Below are 27,964 nucleotides of genomic sequence, written 5' to 3'. Positions count from 1 at the left end.
CATTCATGCCTTTTCAACAACAGAAATTAACTTAGTACTTTAATACCAAAAAACCTCACAGAGATACAATAAGGACATATTTTATTAATTCTATGAAATGTACATTTGAATATGGCAGAGAGAACATTTAAAAACCACCACATTACCCAACAGTCTGAAATTGTATGAAACCTGCATCTACACTGGTGACTGGATGCTTCTCAGATATGAAATCTTAATTAACTAACAGCCATTATTATCAAAGCATTATGTAAATGCCAATGCATGCCTCTTCACTGCTACGTAATCTTCTCAATAAATTACTGCTAATATACCAGAGATTCTGCTCACGAATTTTAGAAATAAATTTGCCAAATATGAAATTGGTCAAAGCTTTCATTTTAAGGTCAAATTAGTCATCAAAATTGTGAACCATGCATCTGACATGACAATATGTAATTAAGATTGAAGGAGTGAAATCCTTAAAAAAAAGATTATGACCAATATGTGGCTTTGCATACTCATACCACAAGTAGTCATGTGTTACAACCATTCAAGGCCAAAGGTTTTGGGCTTAATGGATATCTATATTCCAATTAATTAACATGCTCTTCTTTTTGCTCCATATTTGCATGAGGACCATACTATATTGCTTCCTTTCAAGCAAGAAATCAAAGAGGTCCAACCTACAAAACTATAGAGGTAGAGGATGAATACATAGAAAAAACTCTCCCTGAACTCTTAACTACTGGTAAGCAACTCCGGTTTCTTCTCTATTATATTAATATTCACTTTCTGGATAATTCTAAATACTGTCCTCCTCTATTACCACAAATTACTCAGAGATAATCATTAGAGCCCTCCTAGTAAAGTCAATCAAAGGACAATTCCACCAACAGAAGCCTAATCCCCACAGCTCTCTGCAGAGGTTGTGTTAGACAAGAACCTAAATGGCACATCAAATGACAATTTTCTGTGGGTGTCAAGGATGAAGGCTTTAGTCAGTGACAATACTGATACACACTGAGACCCAGCACAGTTAACACTGCACATTGGATGAGTGGTCTCATACCTGGACTTGACATGATCCAAAATTAATTGATGCCTACAAAGAGGGAAGAGCACCTCTAAATCTTTCAGTGATGGATGTAACAAGCTAGTGTGCACTTTGGAAGTGCTAACTCCCATGCATGTAAATTTTCCTGATAACCAATGCCTGAAATGATGCTTCAAAACTGTGAAGGCATGAAGTTTAGATTAAAAAATGGTTAAACTAGCGTACTTACAACTGGTTCCATGATCTCACTATAAGCCATCTCAAAAGATACTTCCTTTGTTCTAAAACTTGCCATTTCACTTGGTGACACCTTTTGCTAAGAAAAACTATGAATAATTATGCCCTATTGACCTTCTCCAGGCCAGTAATGCCTTTTGCAAAATTGGATCTGTCTTATTCAAGACAAGAAGTCATTATAGCTATCACTGTTCCTGTCACCTTTTTCTCATACTTTTCTAATGGGGTAACTGGAACTACACTCGGCATTCAATATATGGGTTTAAACTGTGACATACATAACAAGATATTATAGCTTGTTTTTTATTTCTTTCCTAATAACACCTACCATTTTGTGTGTATCACTGAAAGACAAGTACCGAACTTCTCTGTCATACAGCATTTATCATAACTCAACTTTTAAGTCCTCCTCCATAGTATTTACCCCACTAGTCATATACAGGATTCGTAGTGCGTATATACACTCACGTACAAAGCAACACTGGATGGAAGTAATACCAGAGGAACAAAGAGATTTCACAGGGCAGCAGGTCTGTCTCCTAATTCTGGCTCTGTTAATAACTGGCTGTTTGGCCTCAGGCAAGCTACTTCAACTTACTGCCTTTTCCATAGATATGAACTGAGAACTCTGAGACCATCTAATTTCGTAAGTACTTTCACATATCTGACCGTATTAACTATTTGCAAAAAATATGAATCAAGGATTTATGTACCAGAATAACTAAATCAAGAGCCCCTTCAGATTTCTGCAGGTGCAGTCTTGTGAGCTTGAGCTCGGTGAGGTTCAAAAATTTCTTTTGGCAACATGTTGAATCTTACTGTACCACTACTTACGGGCAAACACCCATTTCTTCTGTTGACTAAAGCACATATAGAGCATTTTTCTGTTACAAAGCCCCTTCAACTGTTTGAAGAAAAAGTTTCAAGGCTGAATAAGGCATTCCAGAATAAGCCATCCTCCCAGGAGTAGTGTGCACTTTCACTTTGAACTGAATGTCAAAATAAGACACAATCTCACAACAAACTATGTGAAAGTTGACACTGATAATTTTAGCCATAAGCAATTACATAAAATATGTAGCATCCCAACATTTTCAGTAGCTTATACTAAGGGGATAAACATACCTTTATGTCTGCTATATAGAAGAAAATAGGCAAATGTATAAAGCAAAATAACTACTGCATATGAATAAGTCGGGAGCACAGTAAAAAGGAACAGCATGCATTAAATATGGTTGAAGAATGATTTACTACTATAAGGAAGAAGTCTCTGTATGTAAAGTAATTAAAGTCCTCCAAAAGTGTAAATATTGTATCAGATGAAACCACATTTGTAAAAGCAAGCTTTTATTTAATTTATCACACTTTCATTTTGGAGATATGTACAAAACAGCATTTTCTTTTCATTGCTGGCGTTTCAGTTACTACTTCCCCTCATGGTTTTCAGTGGTTTGATAGTCAAGACACTAACACTTTGAAAATGTTACCTTCTGTGCTGATGAAACGTATTACTCAACACCACTGCGTAGTGTACATTGAGAAAAATCAGGAATTGACATGTTAAGCTTGCTTCTGCAACTTGCCAATCATCTCTAATACTTGTAATACTGCATCTATGTGTTTTTTCCTGTTAATTCCTGTCCTGTAGGTTCTCTGAAGGGCCATAAAGCCATCCTTGAATTAACTTTTTTTTTACATTACTGAAATACGTAGAAAGCAAGTTTTTCTGAGACACTGTAGCCTGATATTAGATACTACATGCATATATTTAATGTGGTTTAAAATATATACATTTTAATACCCAAGTTTATGATTTCTGAAGCAGCAAGAATGGCCAGAGGCAAATGTGTTTATCTCTGTAAACTATTGTATAATCAGATTAAAACTTGCAGCATGGTATTTTTCTCACAAACCTTTGGCTTATATGGTCTACACATAGTAACATTTACCGTCGTTTATTTTACAGAATTTATAGTTTCCCAGACAGAGATGCAGGAGGACGCATACAGAAGCAAAACTGAACATTTATGAGCACGAAGCATTGTGCAGTGGTGAGATCAGCAACTGTGCCAGTACTAAGTTAAGGCAAGATTACCTGGGGTACAGATACAAACTATCTGTTGGATCAGCCAGATGCTGAATTTAATATGAATATTTTAGACTTTTCCATGAAGTCAGCTCTCCACAATAAACACATGTGCATTCTCTCTGCTCACAACTCAGACAAGCAGCTCATCCAAAGGATAAATAACATTTTCATGGCTAACAGTGCACTCGTGGGAAAATGATGTGAGTAGCTGAAGCACTGTACATTCATGATTTACCTTATTTCAGACTAACATTTCTTCTTGTCTATTTCCATAAATAATCACACTACTAATAATAAGTATGATGAAGTTTTAAGACCTGCTACACTGAGCAACAGATAATAATCTGTATAGATACACTCTCTTCCAATGGTCCCTTTCACAGCTTTGCAGAAACTCAAAAATTTATCAACATATAACCCTAAGAATACAGGATTACTTCTCATTAAATCAAGTAGCAGTAATTAGATTTTGTTGTTGTTATTATAATTTAAATCATTATCATTATTATTTTTATCTTAATGATCTAATTGATATTTTTGTATTTCCATATATCTGATCCAGCTGTTTTCTGTATTTTCAAATTATTCATCCAGGAGAACAAGAGTTCAAAACACACACACTCGAATTTTGCCTGTTTCTCTAATCAGAAATCTCAGATGGAAAAATGAATTCTCTTAAATCACAGAATCCATAGGCTAAAGTGTCTCATACTTCTGTTCAGTGTGGTGCTATGTGCATTAAGAAGCACCTGTGTTAAGCAGAGTCTGTCCCAGATGGGCTTCCTCTTAGTGAGCACCTGGGCTTACTGCAGGCAGGGAAGACAGCTGGGACTACAAGGTGTGGGCCAGAGGGTCTCTGCACGGAGCAGAGCTCGAGCAGCAGTGTTGTGGTTTGAGCCTGGTTGGCAGCCAACCATCCTGCAGCCGCTCACCCACCCTCACCCCCACCTGGGAATGGGGGAGGGAATTGGAGGTTGAGATAGAAACATTTTAATAATGGTAATAAAAAGAAAACAATGACAGCAATAGAAAATAAAAACAAGCAATGCACAATGCAATTGCTCACCACCCACTAACCAATCCCCAGCCCGTTCCCGGCCACCGACCCCGAGATACCAAGATCCCACAGTCGCAATCCCGGAAGCGAGAGAGAGAGAGAGAGAGAGCCCCTTCCCAACCACCCCTCCTCTGTATAGTGAGCATGACGTTCCATGATGTGGAATATTTCACTGGCCAGTTTGGGTCTGGTGCTCTGGCCGTGCTCCCTCCCTGCTTCTTGTGCACCTGCACACAGGCAGGGCATGGGGAGTTGGACAGTCCTTAAAATCTCAGCAGCAGCTGAAAACACTAGTGTGCTATTAGCATTCTTCTCATACCAAACCCAATGCTGAATCCAAAACACAGCCCTACTCTAGTTACCAAAAAGAAATACTAACTCTATTCCAGCCCAAACCAGGACAAGCAGGCAGAGCACGTGGCAGCAGCCAGGTTGCACAGAGGCCAAAAGAATCCATGTTAGGAATACACCACATACAGTGGTGTGCTGTCACTCAGAAAATTACTGAGGAAAGCAAAGTAGCAAGGATTCCCCACAAAGCTATCTGGATTCTGAGAAAATTCATAGAAAAACCCTTTAAGAATCTCTATCCTCTCTTCTCTAGTTCCATTATAAAAGGTAACTATTATAGTTTATGTGCCAAGAATAACTGCCTTAAAAAGCATATTGACCTTCTCTACCCAGTTCACTAGTTGAATGCCTAGACAGCTCTACCTCAAATCCCTGTCCAACACAAGGTCCTGCCGTGAACAAAGTGCAGTTGTTCAACTAAGTAAAAAGAAGCATAAGCAGTTAGTAATAGTGGGAAGCCAAAACTAGACAAATTTAGACTAAGGTAGTGATTTTTATTAAGACTTATAAACCATTAGAATACTTTATCTATGGGCGTAATGGAATGTTCATCACAAAGGCAACACCAGACACCATTTTTTTGAAATATTTTTAAAAATATTTTGGACTGTATGTCACAATTCCCAAGGAAGTTTCGCAATTCACGATTAAGGTTGTTTGGGCTGTTATTTTAAGAGGTCATAGTACATGATTTTACTGATCCTTTGCGCCCTTGTAATTTATTCAGTTATAAAGTATACAACACAAATATCAGAAGATAAAACTCAAACTTCATTTAATTACAGATTATAAAACAGAATAGATAACTCACAGGTAATTTTAAAATTAGCCCATTTAAAAAAACTTACTACACAGTTTGCAAGTGCACAAGAAACAACAAAATTTAGCTTCCTGTTATTTGCCTCATAATAGAGATTCTGTTGTTTCATGACTCAATTATATCACTTTCAAAATTATTTCTCAACACTAGCCAATAAGAGACTGATAATGAAAAAGTGTTGGCATTTCAGATCTGTTTAATTCAGCATTCCACGTCTTTTGCCCAAATTAAAATAAAGGTTTGAACAAAAGTATTTTCTCTAGGTCTGAAGCAATGCTCTACGTTAAATAGGCAGAAGTATTCCCTGCTGTGTGGCACAGCATGAGGTTAAAGATTTTAATGCTTTTATGTTAAGAACCATAAATTATATTCTATTTTATCCCAAAACATATAAAACCATTTAATTCCAGTAATTAATAAATTAAATTTTATTTCCTCTAAATAAAATTCCTTTTGACTAGGTCTAACGAGGCTATTTAACTTTTTAAGAGAAAGCTAAAACCTTGGTATAAATATTAAAATGCATGTTAGCATTTCTAATTTCAAAGCTAAATATTTCAGATGAAAACTTTTAAACTTGCTGTACATGATTTTATTGACCATGTGACAGTCCTATTAACTTGTTTTCATACAAATAGATCTTGTAATTTAATTAATTTATTACTACCGCTCCTTGGTTGTATCTTCATTTTTTTATTTCTTTATAAAAATTCTCTGTGGAAAAACCTAACTAGAACTTCAAAAATAATGCTATTTGAGATTATAATAAATGCTACTGGCTTTAATTTACAGGAAAAAAAAATATTCCTCTCTCCTACTCTATTTATTGTTTGAGTAGCAATCAGATTCAACCAAGAGTCAGCAAATTATATCTTCAAAATAATTATCCGAAAGCTGTAGACAAGACCACAGTGCACAACAGAAAGGGGCACTGTGTGTTTCCAGTAAGATTTACATCAGAACAACATCTATTTAAAGACCAGTAGTAGTTTAATTTCCTCTTTGATCACTGTGTAGTAAATAACAATAGAGTTAGGGATTTTCAAGAACCCTGGAATCCAAAACCTGACCTTGCCTCTATATACAGGAACACAGAGTGACTGATAAAGGGAAAGATCTATTTATATCAAACCAAAGCTCCTCTAGTATCTCATAATGAGTAAACCATTCAATACCTCCAAGAAATTGCCTGCCAGCAACTGTAATTTGCATAGGTGGAAATTCTGATGGCCATAAAGATTATTTCCTCAAGTGCAACCAAATTAAAGGACTGAAACACAACAGTGAGTTTATCATTGTTATATTCTACATACAACAATACGTGTTTGTTATTTCTGTAATGCTATTTTACAGCAGTATCAATTTAATATTTTAATATTTTTTTAGGGAAGTGTAGCAGGGGGTCTGATTTAGTAATAAAGCCCTCGTGATGTCAGCTCAGAAACATAAATTAAGTAGAAATCCATCAAAACCAGATACTTCAGCATTTTCTTCTATTTTGATTCTAATTAACACTTTTAATATCTACACCCTTCTGAAGTGTATTAGAAGGAACAAAGAGTAATTCCAGGAAGCTTGGTAACCAAAGCACTTTTCCCCTGAAGCATAAACAAAAGCTACTATGCAGAATCTTACATTTATGGAGTACTTGGGCTGTAATTTGAGAATGAAGCATCAAATAACTTTTAGTCCTATTTGAAAACTAAAACTTATTCCAAACAGATAATTTTATTAGTTGCTCTGCTGGTTATACCGTCACCCTACCTTTCTTAGCAAGGCAGCAAACACTGCTAGATCTAGATGTGCAGTAACTAATTTTGATAACTAAAAAACTTTTCAGCCTGTTTCAAACCCTTTTCATGCCCTAACAATAAAGCATTCCTATTGTCCTTGTCCTCACCCTTCTCTCCCACCCCAGTGAGCAGCAGCAGAACTTAACTCGCAGGTTTTAGGCATATTTGCTTCTATTTTTCCATTCTTTGCTAAGGTGCTGACTGCTGCAACAGCTGAAGAAATTCTGACAAAACAAAAAGTGAAAGGATTTTGCAGCCACACTGCAACAGGACTCTTTCCAAAAGGGAGCCTTATACTCTCCACACTGCTGTGGCATCCACTTGCTGTGTGAGGATGAACAAGTATCAGGCAAAAGCATTACCACTGCTTTATGCAAATTCATACTAACAGTCTTGCTTTCAATACCTTTGCACCAAAGGTGCCTGAAATGAAGAGATTTTATCTGTCTGATAGAAATCTTGGGCCTATACAGTGTTCGATTGTGTCAATCTATTCCATGAGTGACAAACACACCCCTTTAACCCCCCCAAATGTTCACATGCTGAAACTGGTTCCCTCTAATTCTCTAAGCTTCTGAATGTTGACCCTCGCGACAAAGCCTTCAAATTTTCAAGGCTTCCAGTAAATATACAAACATACATATCTATAACATAAATTGTATAATAAAAATTAAATTCTGTAATTCCATCACACATATCATATATACAAGTTATTGTATTATACTATTAAATATATTTTAAACTTAAAATAGACAGTATGACATACTACTTTTCACATTCACTCATTTGAAAAATGCATTTTATACTGATCGTAACATGAGTAGCCTACAGGCTACTACTATATAAAGGAGGGACAAGAAGAGGAGCTTTACTTTTTTTGCAGATAAAATTCAAACTATCTCTTGATGTATTCAAGTAATGCAACACACTTCCAACAGCAGTTTTAACAAAGCAAAGTTTGCTGGTAATTATTTTCATAGCAGATAATAGGTTTAAGTTTTATCAAATAATCTATTAAAAGAGTAAGGAGGAGTAACAGCTGGTAGACTGAAGAACCTCATACAAAGTTTGCTATGTGAAAAACAGCACTCAATCTTGCAATGGTCTGAAGTTAATACTATAATAAAATTTATTGTATAATCTTTATTATATGTGCAGGCAGTCAACAGAAGTCCTTTTGAGAAAGAAATTGTTTTATACAGGAGTTTATATTGTCTAATTTTTATCACTGACATTTCCATTTATACACCAATGCTTCCCTAAATAAAAAATAAAAAAAATATCCATGCACATGCACTTAAAATATTATTTTGAAAGAAAAAGAAATCATACAGCACTAATGTATGTTAATGCCACTCAAAATGCTGTCAATTTGAAATGCTTCCAAAATGACTGCTCTGGCTCTACAATCAGGTGGAAAAAGCAGAGTTTATATCCCATGTGATCATGAACACTTCAAACATAAATGATTTCTGAATAGGATTTTGACCACATAAGCCAGATTTAAAACTTGCAACTATGTCAGGTGTACCAGTTTAATTCTCCTTCCAACATATTCTCTGAGGAAGTAAAAATAGAAACTTTTTAAAATTACTTAATAAAATACTATTTCTCAAAAATATTCCATGACAATAGGAGAACATGGTTAGGTTAGGAAAGAAGACAGTTTTCTAAATTAGTTCTGTATATAAAGAAAACAATCAATATTTAAACAAAATAGCCAGCTAAATCAGTAAATAGAAATTAAAATATTAAAAAAAAAAAAAAAATTGCGAGTAGTCCAGTAACTTTAAAACAAATCTACATAAGACTCAATTTAATTCCACAGCACCTGCATTAATAAGGTCCTCCATACAAACAATATATTACGTTTTGCAAGTGTCACATTGCTGGAAGGATTCACTTCCACAGAAGTGTTGGTGAAATGCTACTCCATATAAATTAATCTTCCATAACATCTGTAGCAGCATACCCTGAGGAAATAAAAGCTCACGTTGTTCTGCTGACAAGGACAGGCAGCAAAAGGCTAAGCAAGCAGTCCTTCCTGGCAGCAGCATAATTAGAAAGAAGCAGGTTGTAAAGGTCAGATACTCAGATACTTTGCATCTGCCTTTCCCAAAATATTAATAGCAATTAACAACTCATGTGCAATTATTCTTATTAATGAACAATCGTGTGGTGTCTCTGAAAGCTATCACACCAGAATATTTCTACTGTCATCATTAAAGAAGAAGGGTTCTATCATGTAATCAAGGTCAGCAAGCCACGACTGCTAAATTACATCAACAGTACGTGAGCGTTTTCACTATCAGACAGTTTGTGAGGCAAGGCTTCGATGTGGACAGTAGTTTTTCCAAATTCAATTCTAACATAACCACATTGTAGTTTTGGCTGTTTAAAGAAAAATTATACACACATCTCTATGAAAGAGTCACAAGAATAACTTGATGGAGATCCATCAATATATGAACTTTAAAATTAAAAAGACCTTTACTCATGTATCTGAGGTAGAACTGAATCTATAAGGTTCTGTGAGATTTTACAGCATTTTTCCTGTAGTAAGAAAACCCACATGCTTGATCACAGGCATGTCTAGCTCAGAATCTAAACTGTGATTCACCTGGCAAACAAATCCCACTGAAATTAAAGTATTTTTCTTCAACAGGCACAGGATAATTAGATTCTCTTTGGATAATGGTGCATTTCCTTCCATCTGCTTCACAAACAAAACTGAAATCACATGAGTTTTGATTGTACAAAGAATGAGGTATCCATCTGCAACTCCATCACACCCCCCCCACCACCTAAAATACTTTATACTAGTTCATTCAAATACTTATTCTACTTTTCAATAAAAACATTTCAAATGTAATTCATCTTGCTTCTGACCTTCTGACTGTGCTGTCCATGGCCATTCCCCTGCCATACTGGGAACAGAAATTACAGGATCTTAAAGGATTTAGCATATTCATGGGTCTCTGCAGAATAAAGCCACTACTGCTGCGTCTCAGAGGCAGCAGTCGATTTGTGCTTCACTGCCACACGCACACAGGGAGTTCAAGGCTCTGGAATGCTCTGAGAGGACAATTTTCATTGCTTACTGTCTTTGAACAGAAAATACATCCTTCTCCTCCCCGCCTTTTTTGGAGATGGCTCTGTTTGAGCACATACAGCACTGCCCTGAAGAGCATGACTATATCAAGCTTAAAGTCTGGCCAGTTCAGAAGATGAGAACTTACTTTTTCGGGTAGTGGTTTCGGGTAGTTTTTTGTTTATTTGATAAGAGTTTGCGGAGCCAGTTTAGTTTACCCTTCTCCACCCCCTGAAAAGATTCTTTACTTCTGGTGAATAGAAGTCATGTATTTAGTAGAAAATTTATATGTAAGCATAAAACATTTGAAAACAAACACATTTAGGAGAAGCTAAATGAAAAGTGGTTGTTTACTATGTTTCTTTGGGTGATAGGATGCCCTGTCTTTTCCTGAACACAAAATAGATGCATACACTTTAGAATTTAGCATCTTATGACCTATTTGTGGATAAATTATTATTACTTCAGCTCGTGGCTATATAAAATCTACTGTATGTTAGAAAACCAATCACTGCGTGGTTCTACCTAATGCTACATTAGATCCCATATTTTAAAAAGTGTTAAAATGCTTTTGCACTTCTACTTTTGAGTAGATACACATATATTATGTATAGATATCAGTCTTCTCCTTTTCTAATATGAAACTGTATTATGGCAATGATGAACAGATTGAACAGATACTTTTGAATTAAAATCCTAATAAAATATGAAATGACAAAATGCGGAAAACCTCTTTTCTGTTCTGAACAGTGGTTAACTACATACCGAGAGAAAAACTATATACTTTCACCACTTAGCACATCTTATTTTTTAGTGTATGAACAGAAAGCATATCATCCAACTTAAACCAGCCTGTTTCTGTTTGCATTATCATAGATTTGTGCCGTTTTTCTACCCAAATATTTTGCAACACCGAGCAACTAAAATGTTGAACCATAGACATAAATTTTCTCAATCTGGGATCCAGGGAAATCTGCTAAATCATCAATTTAAAATCTTCTGCAATGATTATACTTTATAAACTGTACATAAACAGAGATCTATTGAGTTCAGTGGAAGTCTCAATCTAGTAGCTGTAGGAATTCAGTAGGAAATGAATCACATATCAAAATAGTTTTGCTTCTATTATCAATCTGCTTCTACATTATGCTGCATGTAATCACTTTCATATTGGTATTCTACAGGGCAGAGACGCCAAAACTAGTTGAAATACAAAAAAATATTAAAAGAAGTTGGTTTTGCACATATTTTGTTCAAGATATGTATTTACAATTTTAAAACACATTGACTCCTTTACTCTTAAAGCTCATATCTGGCTTCTTTTGCCTTTGGAAACTCTTCAGTTCTTACAAAATTATTGCAACTACATCAACTCTCAAGGCTCAAAGTATTGCTATTTCATTTTTATAATCTGAAAACTACAAATATCATAATTTCTCACTCCATCATCTCCACACAATTTCTGATAAAGTGTGATGAATTGTCTTACTACTTTCTACAATTTTTAGAAACAGCTACGGCTGTTAATGAAACTGCTGGAATTGAAATTACTTCATTTTTTAATATTCAGCATCAAATTATTATTCTTGCTTGTTTAAAAAAATAAACAAACAAACCAAACATAACACAGCAAAAATCCCACTAATGTTTCCCTCTACAGGTTCTGTTTTCTCCTTCTGAGTCCCTCAGAAATTTCACATTTCCCACTAACTGTCACAAACTCCTTTTCTTTATGGTGTGAATGGGTTTGATCTTGTGGTAAAATCCATGGTTTGGTCATTATCATTCATATTAAAAAAAAATGCAAGTACAGGGTTTTACTTCCCATAATATCAAGAGTAATAGTAAATTTAAGGTATCTTACACTTAATGTCCACTCTACTTTTGAGAATTAGGGACTTGCTTTCCCTCAACAGTTTTCTCCACTTGACAAGTCTACCTCTACTTTCATGAAATATCACTCAAAGTAAACAACGTGTTCTTGCTGCTCAAGTATTTTCCAAAATACACATTAACAATCAGACTGGTTCCTTTTTATGAAGGTATAATTTTGTAAAACGAGTGACTCATTCTTTAACCTTTTAACATTTCTATACCTGTATCTAGTCTTTGAAATGCCGCAAATTTTCTTGTGCTGGTATGGTTAAACAAACATTTCTTATTCATCTTATAAAATGCATTTAGCCATAGACATGTCTAAAATATAAAGTTATAACCAACTCTCAGAGATTAAGGATAGTTAATTCTTTAATTCTTTATGGTTTTATGGTCAGAAGCTACACAAGGGAAAATTTAGAACAGAAAAGGAACTTAAATATGCCTAATGTGAAAAAGTTACTCAAGACTGAAAAGTTACAGAAGCAAAGGTAAAGAATGTGACATTTCCATCACATAAACAAAAGAGAGAGCAACAAAGATGACTGCAGACTTCTGAAGAATGAACTAAGTATTTTACTGAATATCAGAGACATCCCTAAACAAAAATAATTTGTTTTCCTCAGTGCTTACAAAAGAAGTGAAGCAGATGTCAGAAATTAAGATTAATTTCCCAAGGAGGAAGAAGAAATGCTGAAGGAAACCAGACTCACACCAAGAAAGAGCTGAAGAAATTAGACTGTGCGAAGGTCCAGATGGGATGCAGCCTGTATTTCTAAAAGAAGGAGCAAATGAGATGGAAGAACCATTAGCAGATACATTTAGAAAGCCCATGAGAACAGGGGAATTACTGATGGACTGTAGAGAGGCAAATGTAGCACCCATACCCTACTCTTCATTGTAAGAAGTGATACTGGAACTGTGACAGTTTCTTATTGCATAGTACTGTGCCAGCATTAACTGCTGCCATGGCGACACAATGCAATGGGAGCAGATGGGGAGTCAAGGATCTGTTTAAGGGTAATTAAGACATGCTTGTTTAGGAAGGGGCAAGTGTTATGCCCCAGCAGGTTTTGTCTGCTCTTCAGGAAAAGCTGCTTGTGGTCTTTTAAAATTTTGCCACTGGGGATAACTAATTAGCAGATGGATGCTCAACACAGGAGTCTAGATTCTGACATGGGTGACAGCTGGTGGCAGCTGGGCCCAGAACAGGCAGCCTTTGTAGAAAGGGTAACAGAGAGACACAGACAGACAGACCCAGGCAAGAAAAAGCTGTAAGAAGTGTTAAGCTGTAAAAGAGGACATAGAATGTTCATTCTAAATAGATGCTTCACCCTGTGACACCTTTTCTCCCCCTTTATAAAGATTTATTTGAGTCACTTCCTCTGATTTCATCTCAAGTGTTGTTTCTTTCTCTCCCAGTTCACAGCTTTACTGGGTCATTCTCCATTTTTTCCTTCTTCCTCCTGTCAGATATATTGTAATAAAATGGCATGGGTAGGTTTTTCTGTCAGTTCTTTTTCCTCTAGTATATGGAAACAAGGGAATCCGCAGTCTCAGAAAAAAAAAAAAAAAAGAAGAAAACAGCAATAGGTAAGACAGCACACTGTTGAAAATCTAAATGTATATGTTAATCTATGTGCAAAAAGCAATTTGGGACATTAATGTAATCAGAATTTACACACGCTCTAATGGCAAACTCTGAAGATCACACTTTCCAGATCCCCTACTCAATCCAACAAAAGGCATTAATTCACAGCCTAAACCAGCAGTTCATACACTGGGAAAACATCTCTTGAGGCAGGCAACACAGGTGGAAATTCAAGCCCACCTCTGACTTCCCCACTTCACACACACAAGTAAAAGCTCCCTTTTTTGGCAACCAGAAGTTGCACTAAAAGGCAACACTTACTCTTGGTAATAGAGAGGAAGACTGGAGCAATGCAAGACCAAAAGCTTAAATAAGAGGAAATGAGTCAATAAGTGACCCAAGCTAATGAAGATCCATAAAAGGCCCATTATAGAAAGAAAATAAAACAAAACCCTCAAAAGCCTCTGATTTAAGGCACAAATATCTATCAAGAGGATTCAGATGGGAAAGGTCATCACATTTGGCAGACTACTTTCTATCACCCAAAGTTACTGTCTAGGAAAAACTCCATGCATAGCACCAGAAAAGGCCTCAAAAGGCCATCAGAAAAAGACTGAAACATCCACAGGTTGTAGCACTTCAACCTAGGAATAAAATTAAGCTTAACTGCACTGTTAGAGTTTTGGAGAAAACATCATTTATTGCACTGTGTTAACGCATAGTAAATAAAATACTATATGCTATTAATTTCCACAGACATCACAAACACCAAAGTTCAAACTGGGTTGTGCAAGTATGGTTGATCAGATAACTTGTTTTCCAAACAGCTGCGCAAACATCACTAGGGCACGTTCTTGCATATGCACATCTAAAATTACATGCATCTTCTACAAATATATTTGAAATGTACTTTCTGAGAAGTGCTCAAGTAAAATCTGATCACTTGAATAGTCACAGAAAAATCAAATCACAAAACCCAGCACAAATACAGTCAAAACTATTCACTAAATATAGCATATCTATATAAAATATTTATAATTTTTACCTAGCTATGTTATTCATCAAGATAAGGTATGTAACAAAACCCTAAGAAATCCCCATTCATTTCTCATACAGTTGGTTATTTCTTCAAGTATTTGGAAATGAAAATTTACTCATAGAACATAAAAATACCCTAATGAAAAAGAAATAGTAAATGTAGTTCTCCTGCTACTACTGAAACTTTAATTGCTGCCAGAAGCTGAAGAAAAAAAAAATATTTGAAAGATCTACAACCAACTTTTGTGTGAATAGCTCAGGATGCAGCTAAAGATGCCTAAAGCAGACCTATTCCATTGCAGTTCTGTTCCTATTCCTTTTCAGTTGCTGTCTTCACTAAAGTCATTCAGTAAATTAAAAATGCTCTCCTTGGAGCATCCAAACACATAGCGACCCAAATTCGACATGAGAAGACAAAAGAGAGATCCACAGCTTCTGCCATGTGTTTCATGTAGGGTGCTGGAATGTAGCCAGAGAAATGGCAAGCACTCATATTTCTCTCAAGAAGTCTTCTACATACCACTGGCACAGTTACTAGAACCAGGATAGGAAAGGTACATGCATCCTTGGATGCAAGTAAGGAAGGAGCAGGATTCAAAGAATGACAGTTATTGGTTGATTGAGAAGGCCCCAAAATCTGATATTCACTAGACTGGTTTGGGAAAAAATTGGGTTTTTTAAAAAAGGAAAGAAAATTTACTACCAGGAAAAAAAAAAAAAAAAAAAATCATTCCTGTTTAACTGCTCTATTTGAGAATCTGCTTGAAATAACTAACAAACAGAAGCGGCTTTGACAGAAACAGAAAAATGTTTTAAATCTGGTTTCAGACTTGAATAGCCTGCAATATAGTTTTCAGTAAATACATTAATCTAATTTTTGGACACTGTTTCACAGACGTTCTGTGTCACAGACATTTGGTCTAGTGTAATTACAGTCACACCGCAGTAGTATGCAGAGACAGCTGATCTGGTTTGGCTACCAAAGCTGTATAGCATAGCCATGTTAGTGCTTTACACAACTAGCCCTCAGTGAAGAGGAGTAAAGCAAGAGACAAAGAAGAGTAACTATGTTCCAACGACAGGAAAAGATTACTTAACAGCTCACACCTTCTTCACTGAAGTAATTCAAACCTAAGATAAAAAAAATCTATTTTAAGTCAGGATTAATTAGTTCTGGTGCTATGGCACTGAATCACACTGAAAAATCAGAGATTCCATTGTGTGATTTCTTATTGACATGTTTTTGGTTCACTACTCTCTCCTCATTTAGTTACTGTTCTTCTCAACAGCTTTTGATCTCAGTCTTCCTCCTGTTGCCAGACTCACATTTTAATTCCTCCTTCCTATCCTAGTCCTCTGCCTTTCTCTTCCCCTTGATTTAGCATTCAGCTCCTTCAATTTGAGTATTTTCTATGCTCCTACAAAAGAGGTCAAACTGCCCCCCCTGCCATTCTGCTCTCGATTTCAAAGCCTGGATTCAAGCTCCAGCCTACACCAGCTCTGAGAAAAATGCTCAGCTTTATATTAGAAGAGCTACTTTGTGAACCAGCATTGGATTTGTTTTGCAAGTAGAAGCAATTACAGCTTTCCAAGTTTCTTTCTGAAAGCAAGGAATACTCCGCATTCAATCATATCCCAGTTTATCAGAAACTTCGCGAAACTCTGGCATGCAAGATGTAGTTGTTGTTACCCAGTGTTTTGTTAACCTTTAAACTAATGCTTCAGCCTCAAAGATGACTGACTGTCTAATAGTGAGGTTCCTAATGAACATTGTTATCAACAAATTCAAAGAATATACATACTGAAATGATACTGCATAGTGATCAAGGGATATGTTAAAGCAGAGAGATATTCTGCATCTCATCTCAAAAACACAGAAGTATCATAGACAATAATGACATACAAGGTGATGGATGCCTTTAGACTCTGACATTCTCCCAGGGTGAGCATTTTTTTGATTATTTTCCTCTTATAGTTTTGACCCATTTATGTTAACATTGTCTTCCACTACACAGATTATTTATTCCAGTTACCAAACCCAAATCTCTGCTTGGGGAAAAAACAAAACAAAACAAAACAAAACAAAAACCAACCAAAAAAACCCAAACAACAAAACTCTTATATGGTTTTAATTCAAAAATTTCAATCAGATTTCATCTAAAAGAAAGGTGTAAATTCTCTTACCTGAGTTTAAAAATGCATGTCTCATCATTTAGGCTACCCTAGGACCTCAGGTTAAGTAGTATAGCCAGGAACATGTCAACACCCCACATCACTGAGAATAATATGGGAAACATATGCTATTTCTATACACTTTATGTTTCATCTGTTTCCTGGAGTTTGGTTGTTTCTGATATACTCAGCAATGATATCTAGTGATAGGACATATCAATAAGGAAACATTTGGACCAGTTTTACATATCCATGCATCTTGTAGGGCAAGTGTATATGTGAATGTATTTATTTAAAATTATTAATAATTTATTTTCTACAACAGGTATAGATATTTTTCTACTGATTTTTACTGAAAAAGTAAACTGATTTAAATCTGATAGTCAAATAGTTCAAGTTTTTCACAGGACTTCTAGAAAGAATATCTCTCATCTTGCAATAAACTACCAAGCTGGCCCAAGACAAATGTTTTCTAACAAAGTCAGTTAAGTATCTGACTGATTTTTACATTTATTAATAAATATTGTGTTGTGTTCATTGACATTCATAGACATTAAAAAAACAGGCTTCTGTTCCCTAAAAATAAATACTAAATCTATCAGTTTATTGTAAAAGCTTTCAGTTAGAAACATAAAAATATTTTTTCTGGGATCATCCAAATGGCAGATGGCAACAGAGAAGCTTTCTACTCAATTCAGAGGCTAAATTAATCTCCTTAGCACAAACAGATTTGCAATTACCATAGACTGTAACAGAAAAATAATCTTACTGCATAGTTTAAAGTTTTGTACAAGGTAATTCAACCTCAGGACCTACACACGCTCTCCCCAGTTTGCAGACACTTCCATAAACCATGAGGAAAAAAATTCCTGTTTTAACACAGCATTTTAACCTTATGCAGTGGTACTGACACAGCCAGCACGTAGTTAGCAAATAAGAGACTCTTGAAAGATTTCTCCAAAGCACTACAAATTCTCTGAGATTTCATCATTATAATACAGAAAGCTTAATAAGGAAACATCTGAAATATATGGAAAATACTGTTCAAAATTAATGCATAAACAATTTAAAGATTGTGTTTGCCCAGGTGTCTCCTCTCGTAAATGTAAATACTGCTTTGATAACAGGTACTGTTTCCTTATATATATAAAGCATTTTGGCAACATAAGCAACTGATGGCTAGGTGGTGGCCAACAAAATTCAGACAAACTAACAAAATCTGGTTAATTCTCCAGATAATTAAGCTGTGCAAAGATACTTTAGCATGTGAGCTTCTATGTGTAATTAAATTTCTGCACATTAACATCACAGTAAAGTTTCCTTAGTGTATATACATTTGTACATTTTCTACTGAATGTATAACACAAAATAAGACTCATGCTAATGTCTTGGAAATACACAACTATTCTCAGTTTTGACCTTAGTTCCAGGATGTTAAGCCATGCAACCACCCACTCCTTTCTATACCAATACTACGTTACACATTTCTGTGAAGATACAGTCAGAAGTTAATGGCTGATGAACTATCATTTGTGTTATTTCTTCAACCTCCTCTTTTTGCCAGCAGAAAATAGTACATTTGTAAAGCAAAGACACTGCATCTGTGAAAAAAAATGTGTAAATACAGTGATGAGCAAACCAGAATCAGTAGTATGAGGTGCTGACCCTGGACAGCAACTAAGCACCACACAGATGTTCCCTCACTCTCCGTTACAGCAGGACTGGAAGAGAATCAAAAAGCAAAAGTGAAAGAACTTTTACATTGAGATAGTTTAATAAACGAAAGAAAGAGGAAGGAAAAAAACAAGGCAAGTGATGCAGAGTGGGAAAAAGAAAAAACTTTGACACTGTGCAAGTACTGCTCAGCAATAGCCAAAACACTGGTGTATTATCAGCCCTGTTTTAGTCACAAATCCAAAGCAAGCAGGAAACTGGCACCTTAAAATATCATCAGAATTTCACCAAATTTCAGAACATCACAGATGGTGTGTGGTTTAATTTTATAAAACTTTACTCATGGCTTCAAATGCTAAAGCTATCTTTCTTTTCATGATTGCTTTCTGCAATGCCAGATTTTGTAACACATTGCAACAGAGGGACATGTATATTGCAATCAATTATATAGTTGTTTATAATACTATAAATTAGGTTAAAAGTCATTATTGACCATATGTATTCTATAAGCAGATCACAAGAAATGACTCATTAGCATGTTGATGGAACTTTGTACTATGAGGTTATAAAGTTAATACTGTATTAATTGCTTAATCAGAATGGTCATTCTGTACAGGTGGGTTCCAACTGCTAAAAGGTATTTACAATTCAACAAGGAAAACCTGGTATTATGTAGCCACTGCAAAACTATTAGGACTGGCTATTGCACAGCTTAATCACACACAGCAGCAAAAAACATCACCACTCTCCCCTATTCCCCCAAGTGATTATTATACTACCACCAGGTGACAATACGGGGGAAAAAAAAAAAAAAAAAAAAAACAACAAAACAAAAAAAAAAAAAAAAAAAAAACCAAAAAAAAAACAATCAGGATCTAACTCATAAGCGCTACGCTTACTCTTGGAAATAAATAATTTCCCAGAGCAGATTTTAGGAACGTGAGCTGTTCTGAGAGCACTATGCTACCATTTATTATTTTTTCCCCTTCTATATTAATTTCCTTGAATGATACTGACCGCAACTGCCTATTTACATTTCATTGAATGAATTGCTACCTGAAAGCCTGGCTGATTTTACAATATGCAAGTGTTCAGGAATCAAAGCCAAGTCTCAGTAGGCCTGAATAACATTTCTGATGCATGAATATTGTTTATTCCAATGATTCCAATTACAGTTGCTTATGAGCAACTATTTTGAAAAATCTTAGTTAGATTTCGCAGTTGTACAAGCACTAAATTCAGAGGAATTATTTCAGTTTTAATGGTTTGCAATATCTGAGCAGTAAAGTGTAACACAAATGGAAATTATATGAGATTTGGGTACCAAACATACACTTTTATGATTCTTTCATTGTCAGGAGAACTTTTTCTTTTCAAGTATTTCTAATAGTTAATACTATTAAAATTCTCTTTAGCTTTATTCAATCAAAGAGGCAGCATTCCCAGGTACCAGGTAGAGAATTATTATTAACAAAGCCCATAAGATAGAGTAAAACATACTGAAATAAAAACAGGTATACCCTCTATTTGTCATAACAGTGAGCAGAAATTTAGTCCAATCTTTACCCAGAGATACACATCTTTTCTCTAAACAACACTACAAATCTGCAGAATCTTCAATATGAACTACACTACTGATGGACTAAGGAAGAAAACAGTGCTTTGGGCCATGCTGCCTTTTGGTAACACCAGGAAAAAAAACAGTTTTTTGCTCCATTTTCAGCTCCTGCCCAGCAAGAGATAACCAGAGAAATACTGGGGCAACCAAATGACCACTCCCATCCTGTCCACGTACTCTCATATACACTGTCATTTTTTGGTTTTAAGAAATCAAATGGAAAAGTCTTTGAAATTCTGAATATTTTTATTTTATGACTACCCATTCATGACATATCAGTCTTTTGATATGTTCTCATGTGAAAGCTCTCCCAGCTCATCAATGGTGAGTAAAACTTTGTCCTTTTTTGTATTAGTCCAGAAACCTCCCTGCTACCTTTCTCATGGGCACTCATTAGTTTTACTAGTTTGCTTCACTTTGACCTCATTTTGGGCACATTTATCTTGCCATCAGGCATCTTCTACATCATATAAAGTTCATCTGTTAGTAAAAACACCAACCAGTAAATCAATACAAACTCAGTATGTCCTTTCTTTAATAACAATGAAAAGTGAATTATGGAAAGGAAAAAAAAAAAATCAGAAGCTCTAACACTACTGCTTAAGTTCATAATACTGAAAGATGTACCTGAGATTCTAACTAGGCTTATTCTTATTAATACAGGTCTTTCCATTACATTCTTTTTTCCTGGGACTATCTTCAGTATTAACTGTGTTACAAATGTTACATATGTTACTATGTTACATATGCACAGGTTTTCAAAGGTAACATTTACCTGCTAATACATCCTTATCGACAGAGTCATCTCACCTTTTAGTAAGATTGCTTTGAATCTAATATTATTTTGTGTTAATAGGTTAATTGAACTCTATTAGCATGCATATACGAAGCATAAGTTACTTTTCATTATTAACTAACTACATGAATCTCACAACAGAATATATAATGTAGCTGAAGATTGTTTTGCAGACAAAGAACAACTACTACTAATTGGGAATATGCTTTTTCGCCATCCATATCATTGGTTAAAAAGGTTTCTCTGCAGTGCGATTTTAGGCAAGTTAAGTTAAATGTAAAGATAAATGCAAACCAACAGTCTCTTCGTCTATAACAACAGTGACAGACTAAGCACTTTTCTAAGGTCAGTGTTAAGTTTTAAAATATATTAATAAACAAATTATTTAAAATTATAACATATTTCATTAATATCTATTAATCCATGACATAATGTATTTGAGCGTACCTAATAGGAAGCACCGCTCACTATTTTCAGCCATATTTAATTTTACACCATCAACTACAGTATGATTGTTGCCTTTCTTTAAATATACACATTTACCAGAACATTTATGATACATTTGTTCTTACATTTTAATTACTAAACCACATGCTATCACTTTGAAAAAGAGATAGAACTGTAACAATGGCAAGGAAGGGGCAATAGATATTTGCATTCTTTTATATATAATGAATATTACAGCTCTCCGAGACTGAAGTAGAAAGAGAAGAAAAATATTATTGACACCTAAATCATTTATGTAATACAACCTCAAAGTCCTAAGATTTCTGTAATAACTGTTTATAAATATTAGCATACATAACAGCACTGGGAGATCATCCCCAGAGGCTATTAAGCTTCTACATAAAGACAAAACTACTGGTAGTTACTTACACAGAACCCTTTAGCCACTTATCTAAAGTCTGTATGACATGACTAAAGCCACACTGCCACTCACCACAAGTGAAAGGGGCCTCTTCCATGAAACAACACCAATCAGTCCTGACAACAGCACCTGTAATAGAGAGCAGAGTCACCAAAGAGACATGGGTTTTATACCCGTAACATTAAAAAACAGTAAATCTTAAGATGAAGTTTAATACACAGTCATGATGCGTATTTCCAGAGTGCTGGAAACCAACTACTGAAAAGATAATGCTTTCATTTTATTATCAAAAAATAAACAGAAGTTCTACTAAGCTGTTTTTAAAACAAATTTCAATCCTGATGCCAGATGCAATTAGTTCTGATCAGATCACAACAGGTCTTCAAACATCTTCTCTCTAAGTCCCAAAGTGTTATCAGCACTAAAGGAGAATAAATGTTTATCATAAATTTTCTTGTGGTCTCTGAGCATCATCAAAAACTGGCTCACAAAATGGGAATAAAGATAGGACAATCACAACATCAGCCAGGGTATCTGGCTAAATTAGCAAAAGGGTTTTTTGTTTTCTTCCACCCAGCCACTCAAACAACAACACTACTTGATTTCATGTTTGAAAAAGCCCACAAACATTCATTTAAGACCATTATTTAACATATAGATACATTACCCCCTTCACTACAAGCCAAAACCAAAAAGAATTCAGACCCTGATACACCTACACTGACCTTAGGTACTTTAAAATAACATGCAAGTTACAGCTGAGACACCATAAGCTTTACATACAGCTGAAAACAGTGGGAAATTGGAGCAATGGCATGAGGGCTATCAACCCTGGCATGGAAAACAAAGGTGGGGAGGAACTCTTTTATTAGAACACTTAATTTAAAAAATCTAGGAAACTAGAACACAAATAATATGCAAAGAAAAGAATGCATGATGTATTTATTTCATGAGTCTACAAGTGTAATTTTTTCACCTCAGTTTGTATAAAGAATGTCTAACTGTAACTCATATACTTAGCTAGCCTGATAAAATCATTATGTAATCCTTCTGTGATTGCTTAGAATACGCTCTGATATCATTATTGCTCTCTACAGACCTTTGATATTCAAAAGGGAGGAAGCCCAGAAGCTAATGAATACCCTTTTACATAAAATTATATTCAAACTTGGTTGAAATTCAAATGCCAGAAAGTCACCATTCCCACTATGTCATTCTTTAGTAGTAATCTTTTAGGTATAATAATAGACCATAATAATTAAAAAGGCATCTATATCTAGCCACTACAGAAGCAACATACGCTGTACTGGGAACCAGGCTGGAAACTGCCTACTGATGCTTGGTGTGAGTGTGGGAGAAAGAGCTGTTGGTTATACAGGTTGTGGAGTGCCCATTTTAAGCTTTCACTATGTCTAGTCTATGGACATTCATACTGTGAGCATGTTTCAAATGTATTTTACAACCTGATAATATCCAAAATTGGTGCAGTTGTTGAAAACATTATTCAGAAATACAGCATGTTGGAAAACGCACCTTTTGATATGTTATTTAGCAGCTATGCTATTAAAAAAAAACCTCAGACGAGGTTTCATAGTAAAGCCTCAATGCTAATTTTTAAGCCAAGTACAAATGCAACAGATGAGAAGGCATTAACACACAGTAAAAAAAATGACCCAAAATCAGTTATGGATACCAAAGACTATGCAGATAATCCCTACATGCAAATATGCACAGTTTGTACTCTACAGCATAAAAGCTACATACCAGCTACATACTTCTGGATGTTGGCCAAGCCAAGGAAAAGCTCAGAATTCCATTTTTGCAGTTAATTAAATTTGCTCACACAGCTGTGCTACCTCATTATTGCTGTACGGTAACTGTCCCTGGGCTGATAGTCCTGTAATGTGAAACTGCGCTCAAGAAGGTAAAATGACAGGGTTAGCTAGTTTGACTGCAGGCTAGACAGCAACATGCTCTCAATTAAATGAATGGGATCGCTGAAATGGTGAAGTTATTAAAGAAAAATATTTAGGAAAAATAAGAAATTGCCTTCCAAACCAGAGTACGTATTGATACATAAAATATTCATACATAAGCAAGCATTTCTCAGTCACCAAGGCAGATGTATAGAGTAAAGATACTCTAGTGTGCTACCTATCAGTAGCAAATCCTTACTTTCCTTTACGGTACAATGTCCCTGTTAAACCTCTCTCCCTCCTGACTGACATATCTGTGTCACTGTGCATCTCTGAAGATGGAAGAAGGGAGCTGATCCTTTCTATTCAGCTGAACTACAGCTGTGTTTGACCTTCACAGAGGCCTTGCAAGATGAAATACATACATGCATTTTTGTTTGGAAAAGGATACCTTCATGGCACTCACCCTACTGGCTCACCATGCCAAAGGTCAAACAGAGTCAGGCCAGTACATAAAACGTGCATCGCTCCTGAGCTTGGAGGAGGTGATCCTTGAATATCAACCAGCTTTCCTGCGCCCCTCTTCCCTACAGGGCTTTATCCCATGTTACCCTGCCAAGCACATCCCTAAAGAGGCCAAAGTCTTCTCTCCTGAGCAGACTCTATCAAAATAGAAATCTAAAGATTTCTCTCAGTCTTTCAGTATACCAGGAATTAAAAAAAAAAAAAACAAAAAACAAACAACCGACCCTTTACATTTTGTTTTCTCTTCAGTTTTAAGTTCTCACAAATACAATGACAATACTGAATAAAGTAAATAGAACCACACTTGGTTTCTATAAAAAAGTAGGAATTATTTGAAAAGTAGTATGTAATTTACAGGCCCAAAAGATCTTACAATAATCAATCAGAATAGCCAATGCTTACTTCACTGGAAACAGAACGTAAAACACATAATTGTTTTCCCAAGGATAAGGTCCAAAGAACACAGGCACAAGGTGTTATTTCTACATCAGTAGTTAAAACACCATCATTTCCTATATACCTATAACTCAAACATTGCAATCTATAGGTCTTCTAATGTTTTTCAAAAATCACTACATCATATGTATGTTGTGCACAGGTTTTTTCTTTCTTAAATAAAAAGTAAATTGGAGTTGGTGTTTTAACAACTTGTCTACTTAACTTTGACAACATGTTTGCCAAAGCCTGCAATAGCACATTTATCTAATATCTTAGACCTAACTTCAATCTGCTGAATTGCAGTGAAGCCCCCCATAATAATCAAAATAAAGTTACTAAAATTGTGTTCAAAAAACAGATGTGCCAGCTTCCTTAAACAAAATTCCTACAGATGTATGTACTTGCTGACTATAACAGTGCTGATTCACAGAGCAAAACATAAACAGAATACATCAGTGTTGACTTCTGCAGCATTAGAAATGCAGTAACATTAGGTATGAACACCCTTCAACATGCATATGAAAACTCCATTATCATTAAGGCAAGCTGTGCTCATGCATGAAAAAGATGCATTTATTTTAACAGATACATACTGATGCAGGACAAAAACTGAAGGTAAAATTACCTTCCAGTACAGGGACTGCAAACAAAGGATTTTTTTAAAAAGCTCTTGACAGAATCTTTTCCAGCATTTTCAACCCTCCACACTCAGGTGAGTCTCTAGAAATTTAGAGGGCTCTGATTTTGAATATGGGACAGATCAGATGATACAGCATCTCAATGTATCTTAAACCATCTGCTTTCCAAGTCATCACCTCTAAAATAGTTATGGTACATAATAAACTCTTCAGCATGCTTCATTTAAACTTCTTTTCTGAACTAAATAAAATCTGTATTTATATAAATATTAATTTAATTAACACCACACTGAATATAGTGAAATGCTATCAAGGTAAAGACAGTTAGAGAAATGTAAAATTACTGATGGTTAAGTATTGATTTGTTTAATAAACAAATTTTTGTTAGTAAAACATTATCTCTTCTTTCCTCAGTACAGCCTGGGATCTTGCAATGCCTCTTAGTCTAATACAGAGCATATGAGTTACAGAAAACCCCAAGGTTTATTGTCTATTCTTATTCCTACTTCCTTGTTCAGGCTGATACACCATATGCCAAGTCACCCACTCCTTTTCTGCAAATTTAAGGGATCCTCATTTTTTAAGCTTGTAAACACAAGAAATGATCTCATCAGTGGATTCAGTTACCATTAAAATAAGCATACAAGTTGTTCCCATTAATTGCAGAAACTCCTTCTTAGCCTTCTTCTAAGATACTAGATAATGCAAATAGTTGCTATTAGTTTCTCTGTTATCTGATTAAACAGAATCCATAGCATAGCACATCCTATGTACCTACATTTCCTTCCAATCAAAACATATGACAGTACGTATATGACATGTCAATTCAAATATATTGAAATTAACTAATTTTAGAAAAACGGAGAAATATTACAACACATAATTTAGAGAGCTTGATTGTTCTACTAAATGCACATAGTATTGCTGCAGGGGATGGGGAGGGAAGCCAAGCCCAACTGTATACATGAGCTGTAGTAATAATTTAAATTAAAAATAAAATAGAAACTCTTATCTCTTTTACTCACCGGTATTATATTAACAGACTAGGTATAATTGATAAAGCAACATCAATCCTTTTATTTTGGAGTATAATAGATGCCCTCACATCACTAGTAAATGCAAGTTACTCCAAGTACCTTAGAAAAGACAAGGTAGCAATATACTAAAGGCACAACTACATAAGTAGGGCTTAAACGGGTTTCCAAGTTACAAGGATCCCATTAATGGACAGAGAAAGTAAGACATCTGAGAAGACTGCTGAAACTCCATCTGTTCAGACAAGCAGAAAGAAGGGAGTCAAAGACTATTGTAAAAATTCTTCTCCTCCTTTGGACTATGATATATGGTAGTGGCTGAGCTCAGGTACTCAGATAACCCAACCTACCACGAAAGGTATATACATACACGCCCTGCAGTGCCAAGGCCATTCTTCTGCACTGAGGAAATTCAAGCCTCACTCACACAGAACAGTAGAGAACAGTCTAATCCTTTAAGTCTTAACTACCGGTACAGCTTTCTGAGGGAACAGCTTTCCTTTCACAGTGAAGTCTGAAGTGAAACCATGACACATAGAGGTGACCAGTAAGCGGTTCTTTGGAATCTCAGAGCGCAAACAACTTTGTGTACCTATGTATCCATCACGTTCGGCTTATCTCTATTAAAACACTAACCATGGGGTAAAAACTAACTGAGCAGACAAGGCTCCACGCTGCTCCCTGACAATGAATGAACAGATTTCAAGATTGGAGACTAGAATCAACAAAGACACTGAAGAGATGTCAGCAGTCTTTGGACCCATGGCATACAACAGCTACACCGTACTGCAGGGATCAAGCAGTGTTATCAAACATGAGGAGTTAAGAGCTTGATGGAGTGTGATCAGGTTCAGATAACATCAATTTCAAGTCATTTGCCTCTACCTGTAGGTAAGTTATACAGCACTGTGCTCTGCATACTAAAAATCAAAAGAAAGTGAGAGAAGATGAATAATTGTTATTACTCAGGTCTTACCATTTTTACTTAGCTGTTAATCAAAGTCATATAACAGAAGGTCTAAGGGTGACCAAAGATGTGCAGGGGTTCTAGCCACCTGCGTGCCTTAGAGCCCAGCCTGAAAGATACACCGCCTTCCTGGTGAAATTCCAGCTCTTCGAAAGCATTGTGATTAATTTAAATTAGGGTGCAAACTGTTGTTTGTTTTATTTTGGGGTGTTTATTTTGTTGTTTATTTTTGTTGTTTTTTTTTTTTTTTTTTTTAAATGCCCTTTGAATTCTGATTTCTGAAAATATTTTGGATTTCTAATGTTATTTCAAAATTACTTCATTATTTTTGTAGCTACAT

General features: G+C 35.4%; 1 protein-coding gene across 2 annotated transcripts in view; it reads right to left on the bottom strand.

Annotated features, from left to right (window-relative positions):
* The window catches only part of FAM189A1 (family with sequence similarity 189 member A1), a 147,991-nt gene that overhangs the window by 63,006 nt on the left and 57,021 nt on the right, over positions 1-27,964 (bottom strand). For both annotated transcript variants that reach the window (XM_032990356.2, XM_032990357.2), the window contains exon 2: positions 22,179-22,235. In XM_032990356.2, coding sequence (XP_032846247.2) covers positions 22,179-22,235 — 57 coding nt within the window. The remainder of the gene's footprint in view (positions 1-22,178; positions 22,236-27,964) is intronic.

Source organism: Tyto alba, unplaced genomic scaffold, assembly GCF_018691265.1.
Source record: "Tyto alba isolate M040663 unplaced genomic scaffold, T.alba_DEE_v4.0 Super-Scaffold_41, whole genome shotgun sequence".
Taxonomy (NCBI): Eukaryota; Metazoa; Chordata; class Aves; order Strigiformes; family Tytonidae; genus Tyto; species Tyto alba.
The sequence above is the reverse complement of the archived record's forward strand: the minus strand, read 5'-3'. Positions and strand labels throughout refer to the sequence as shown.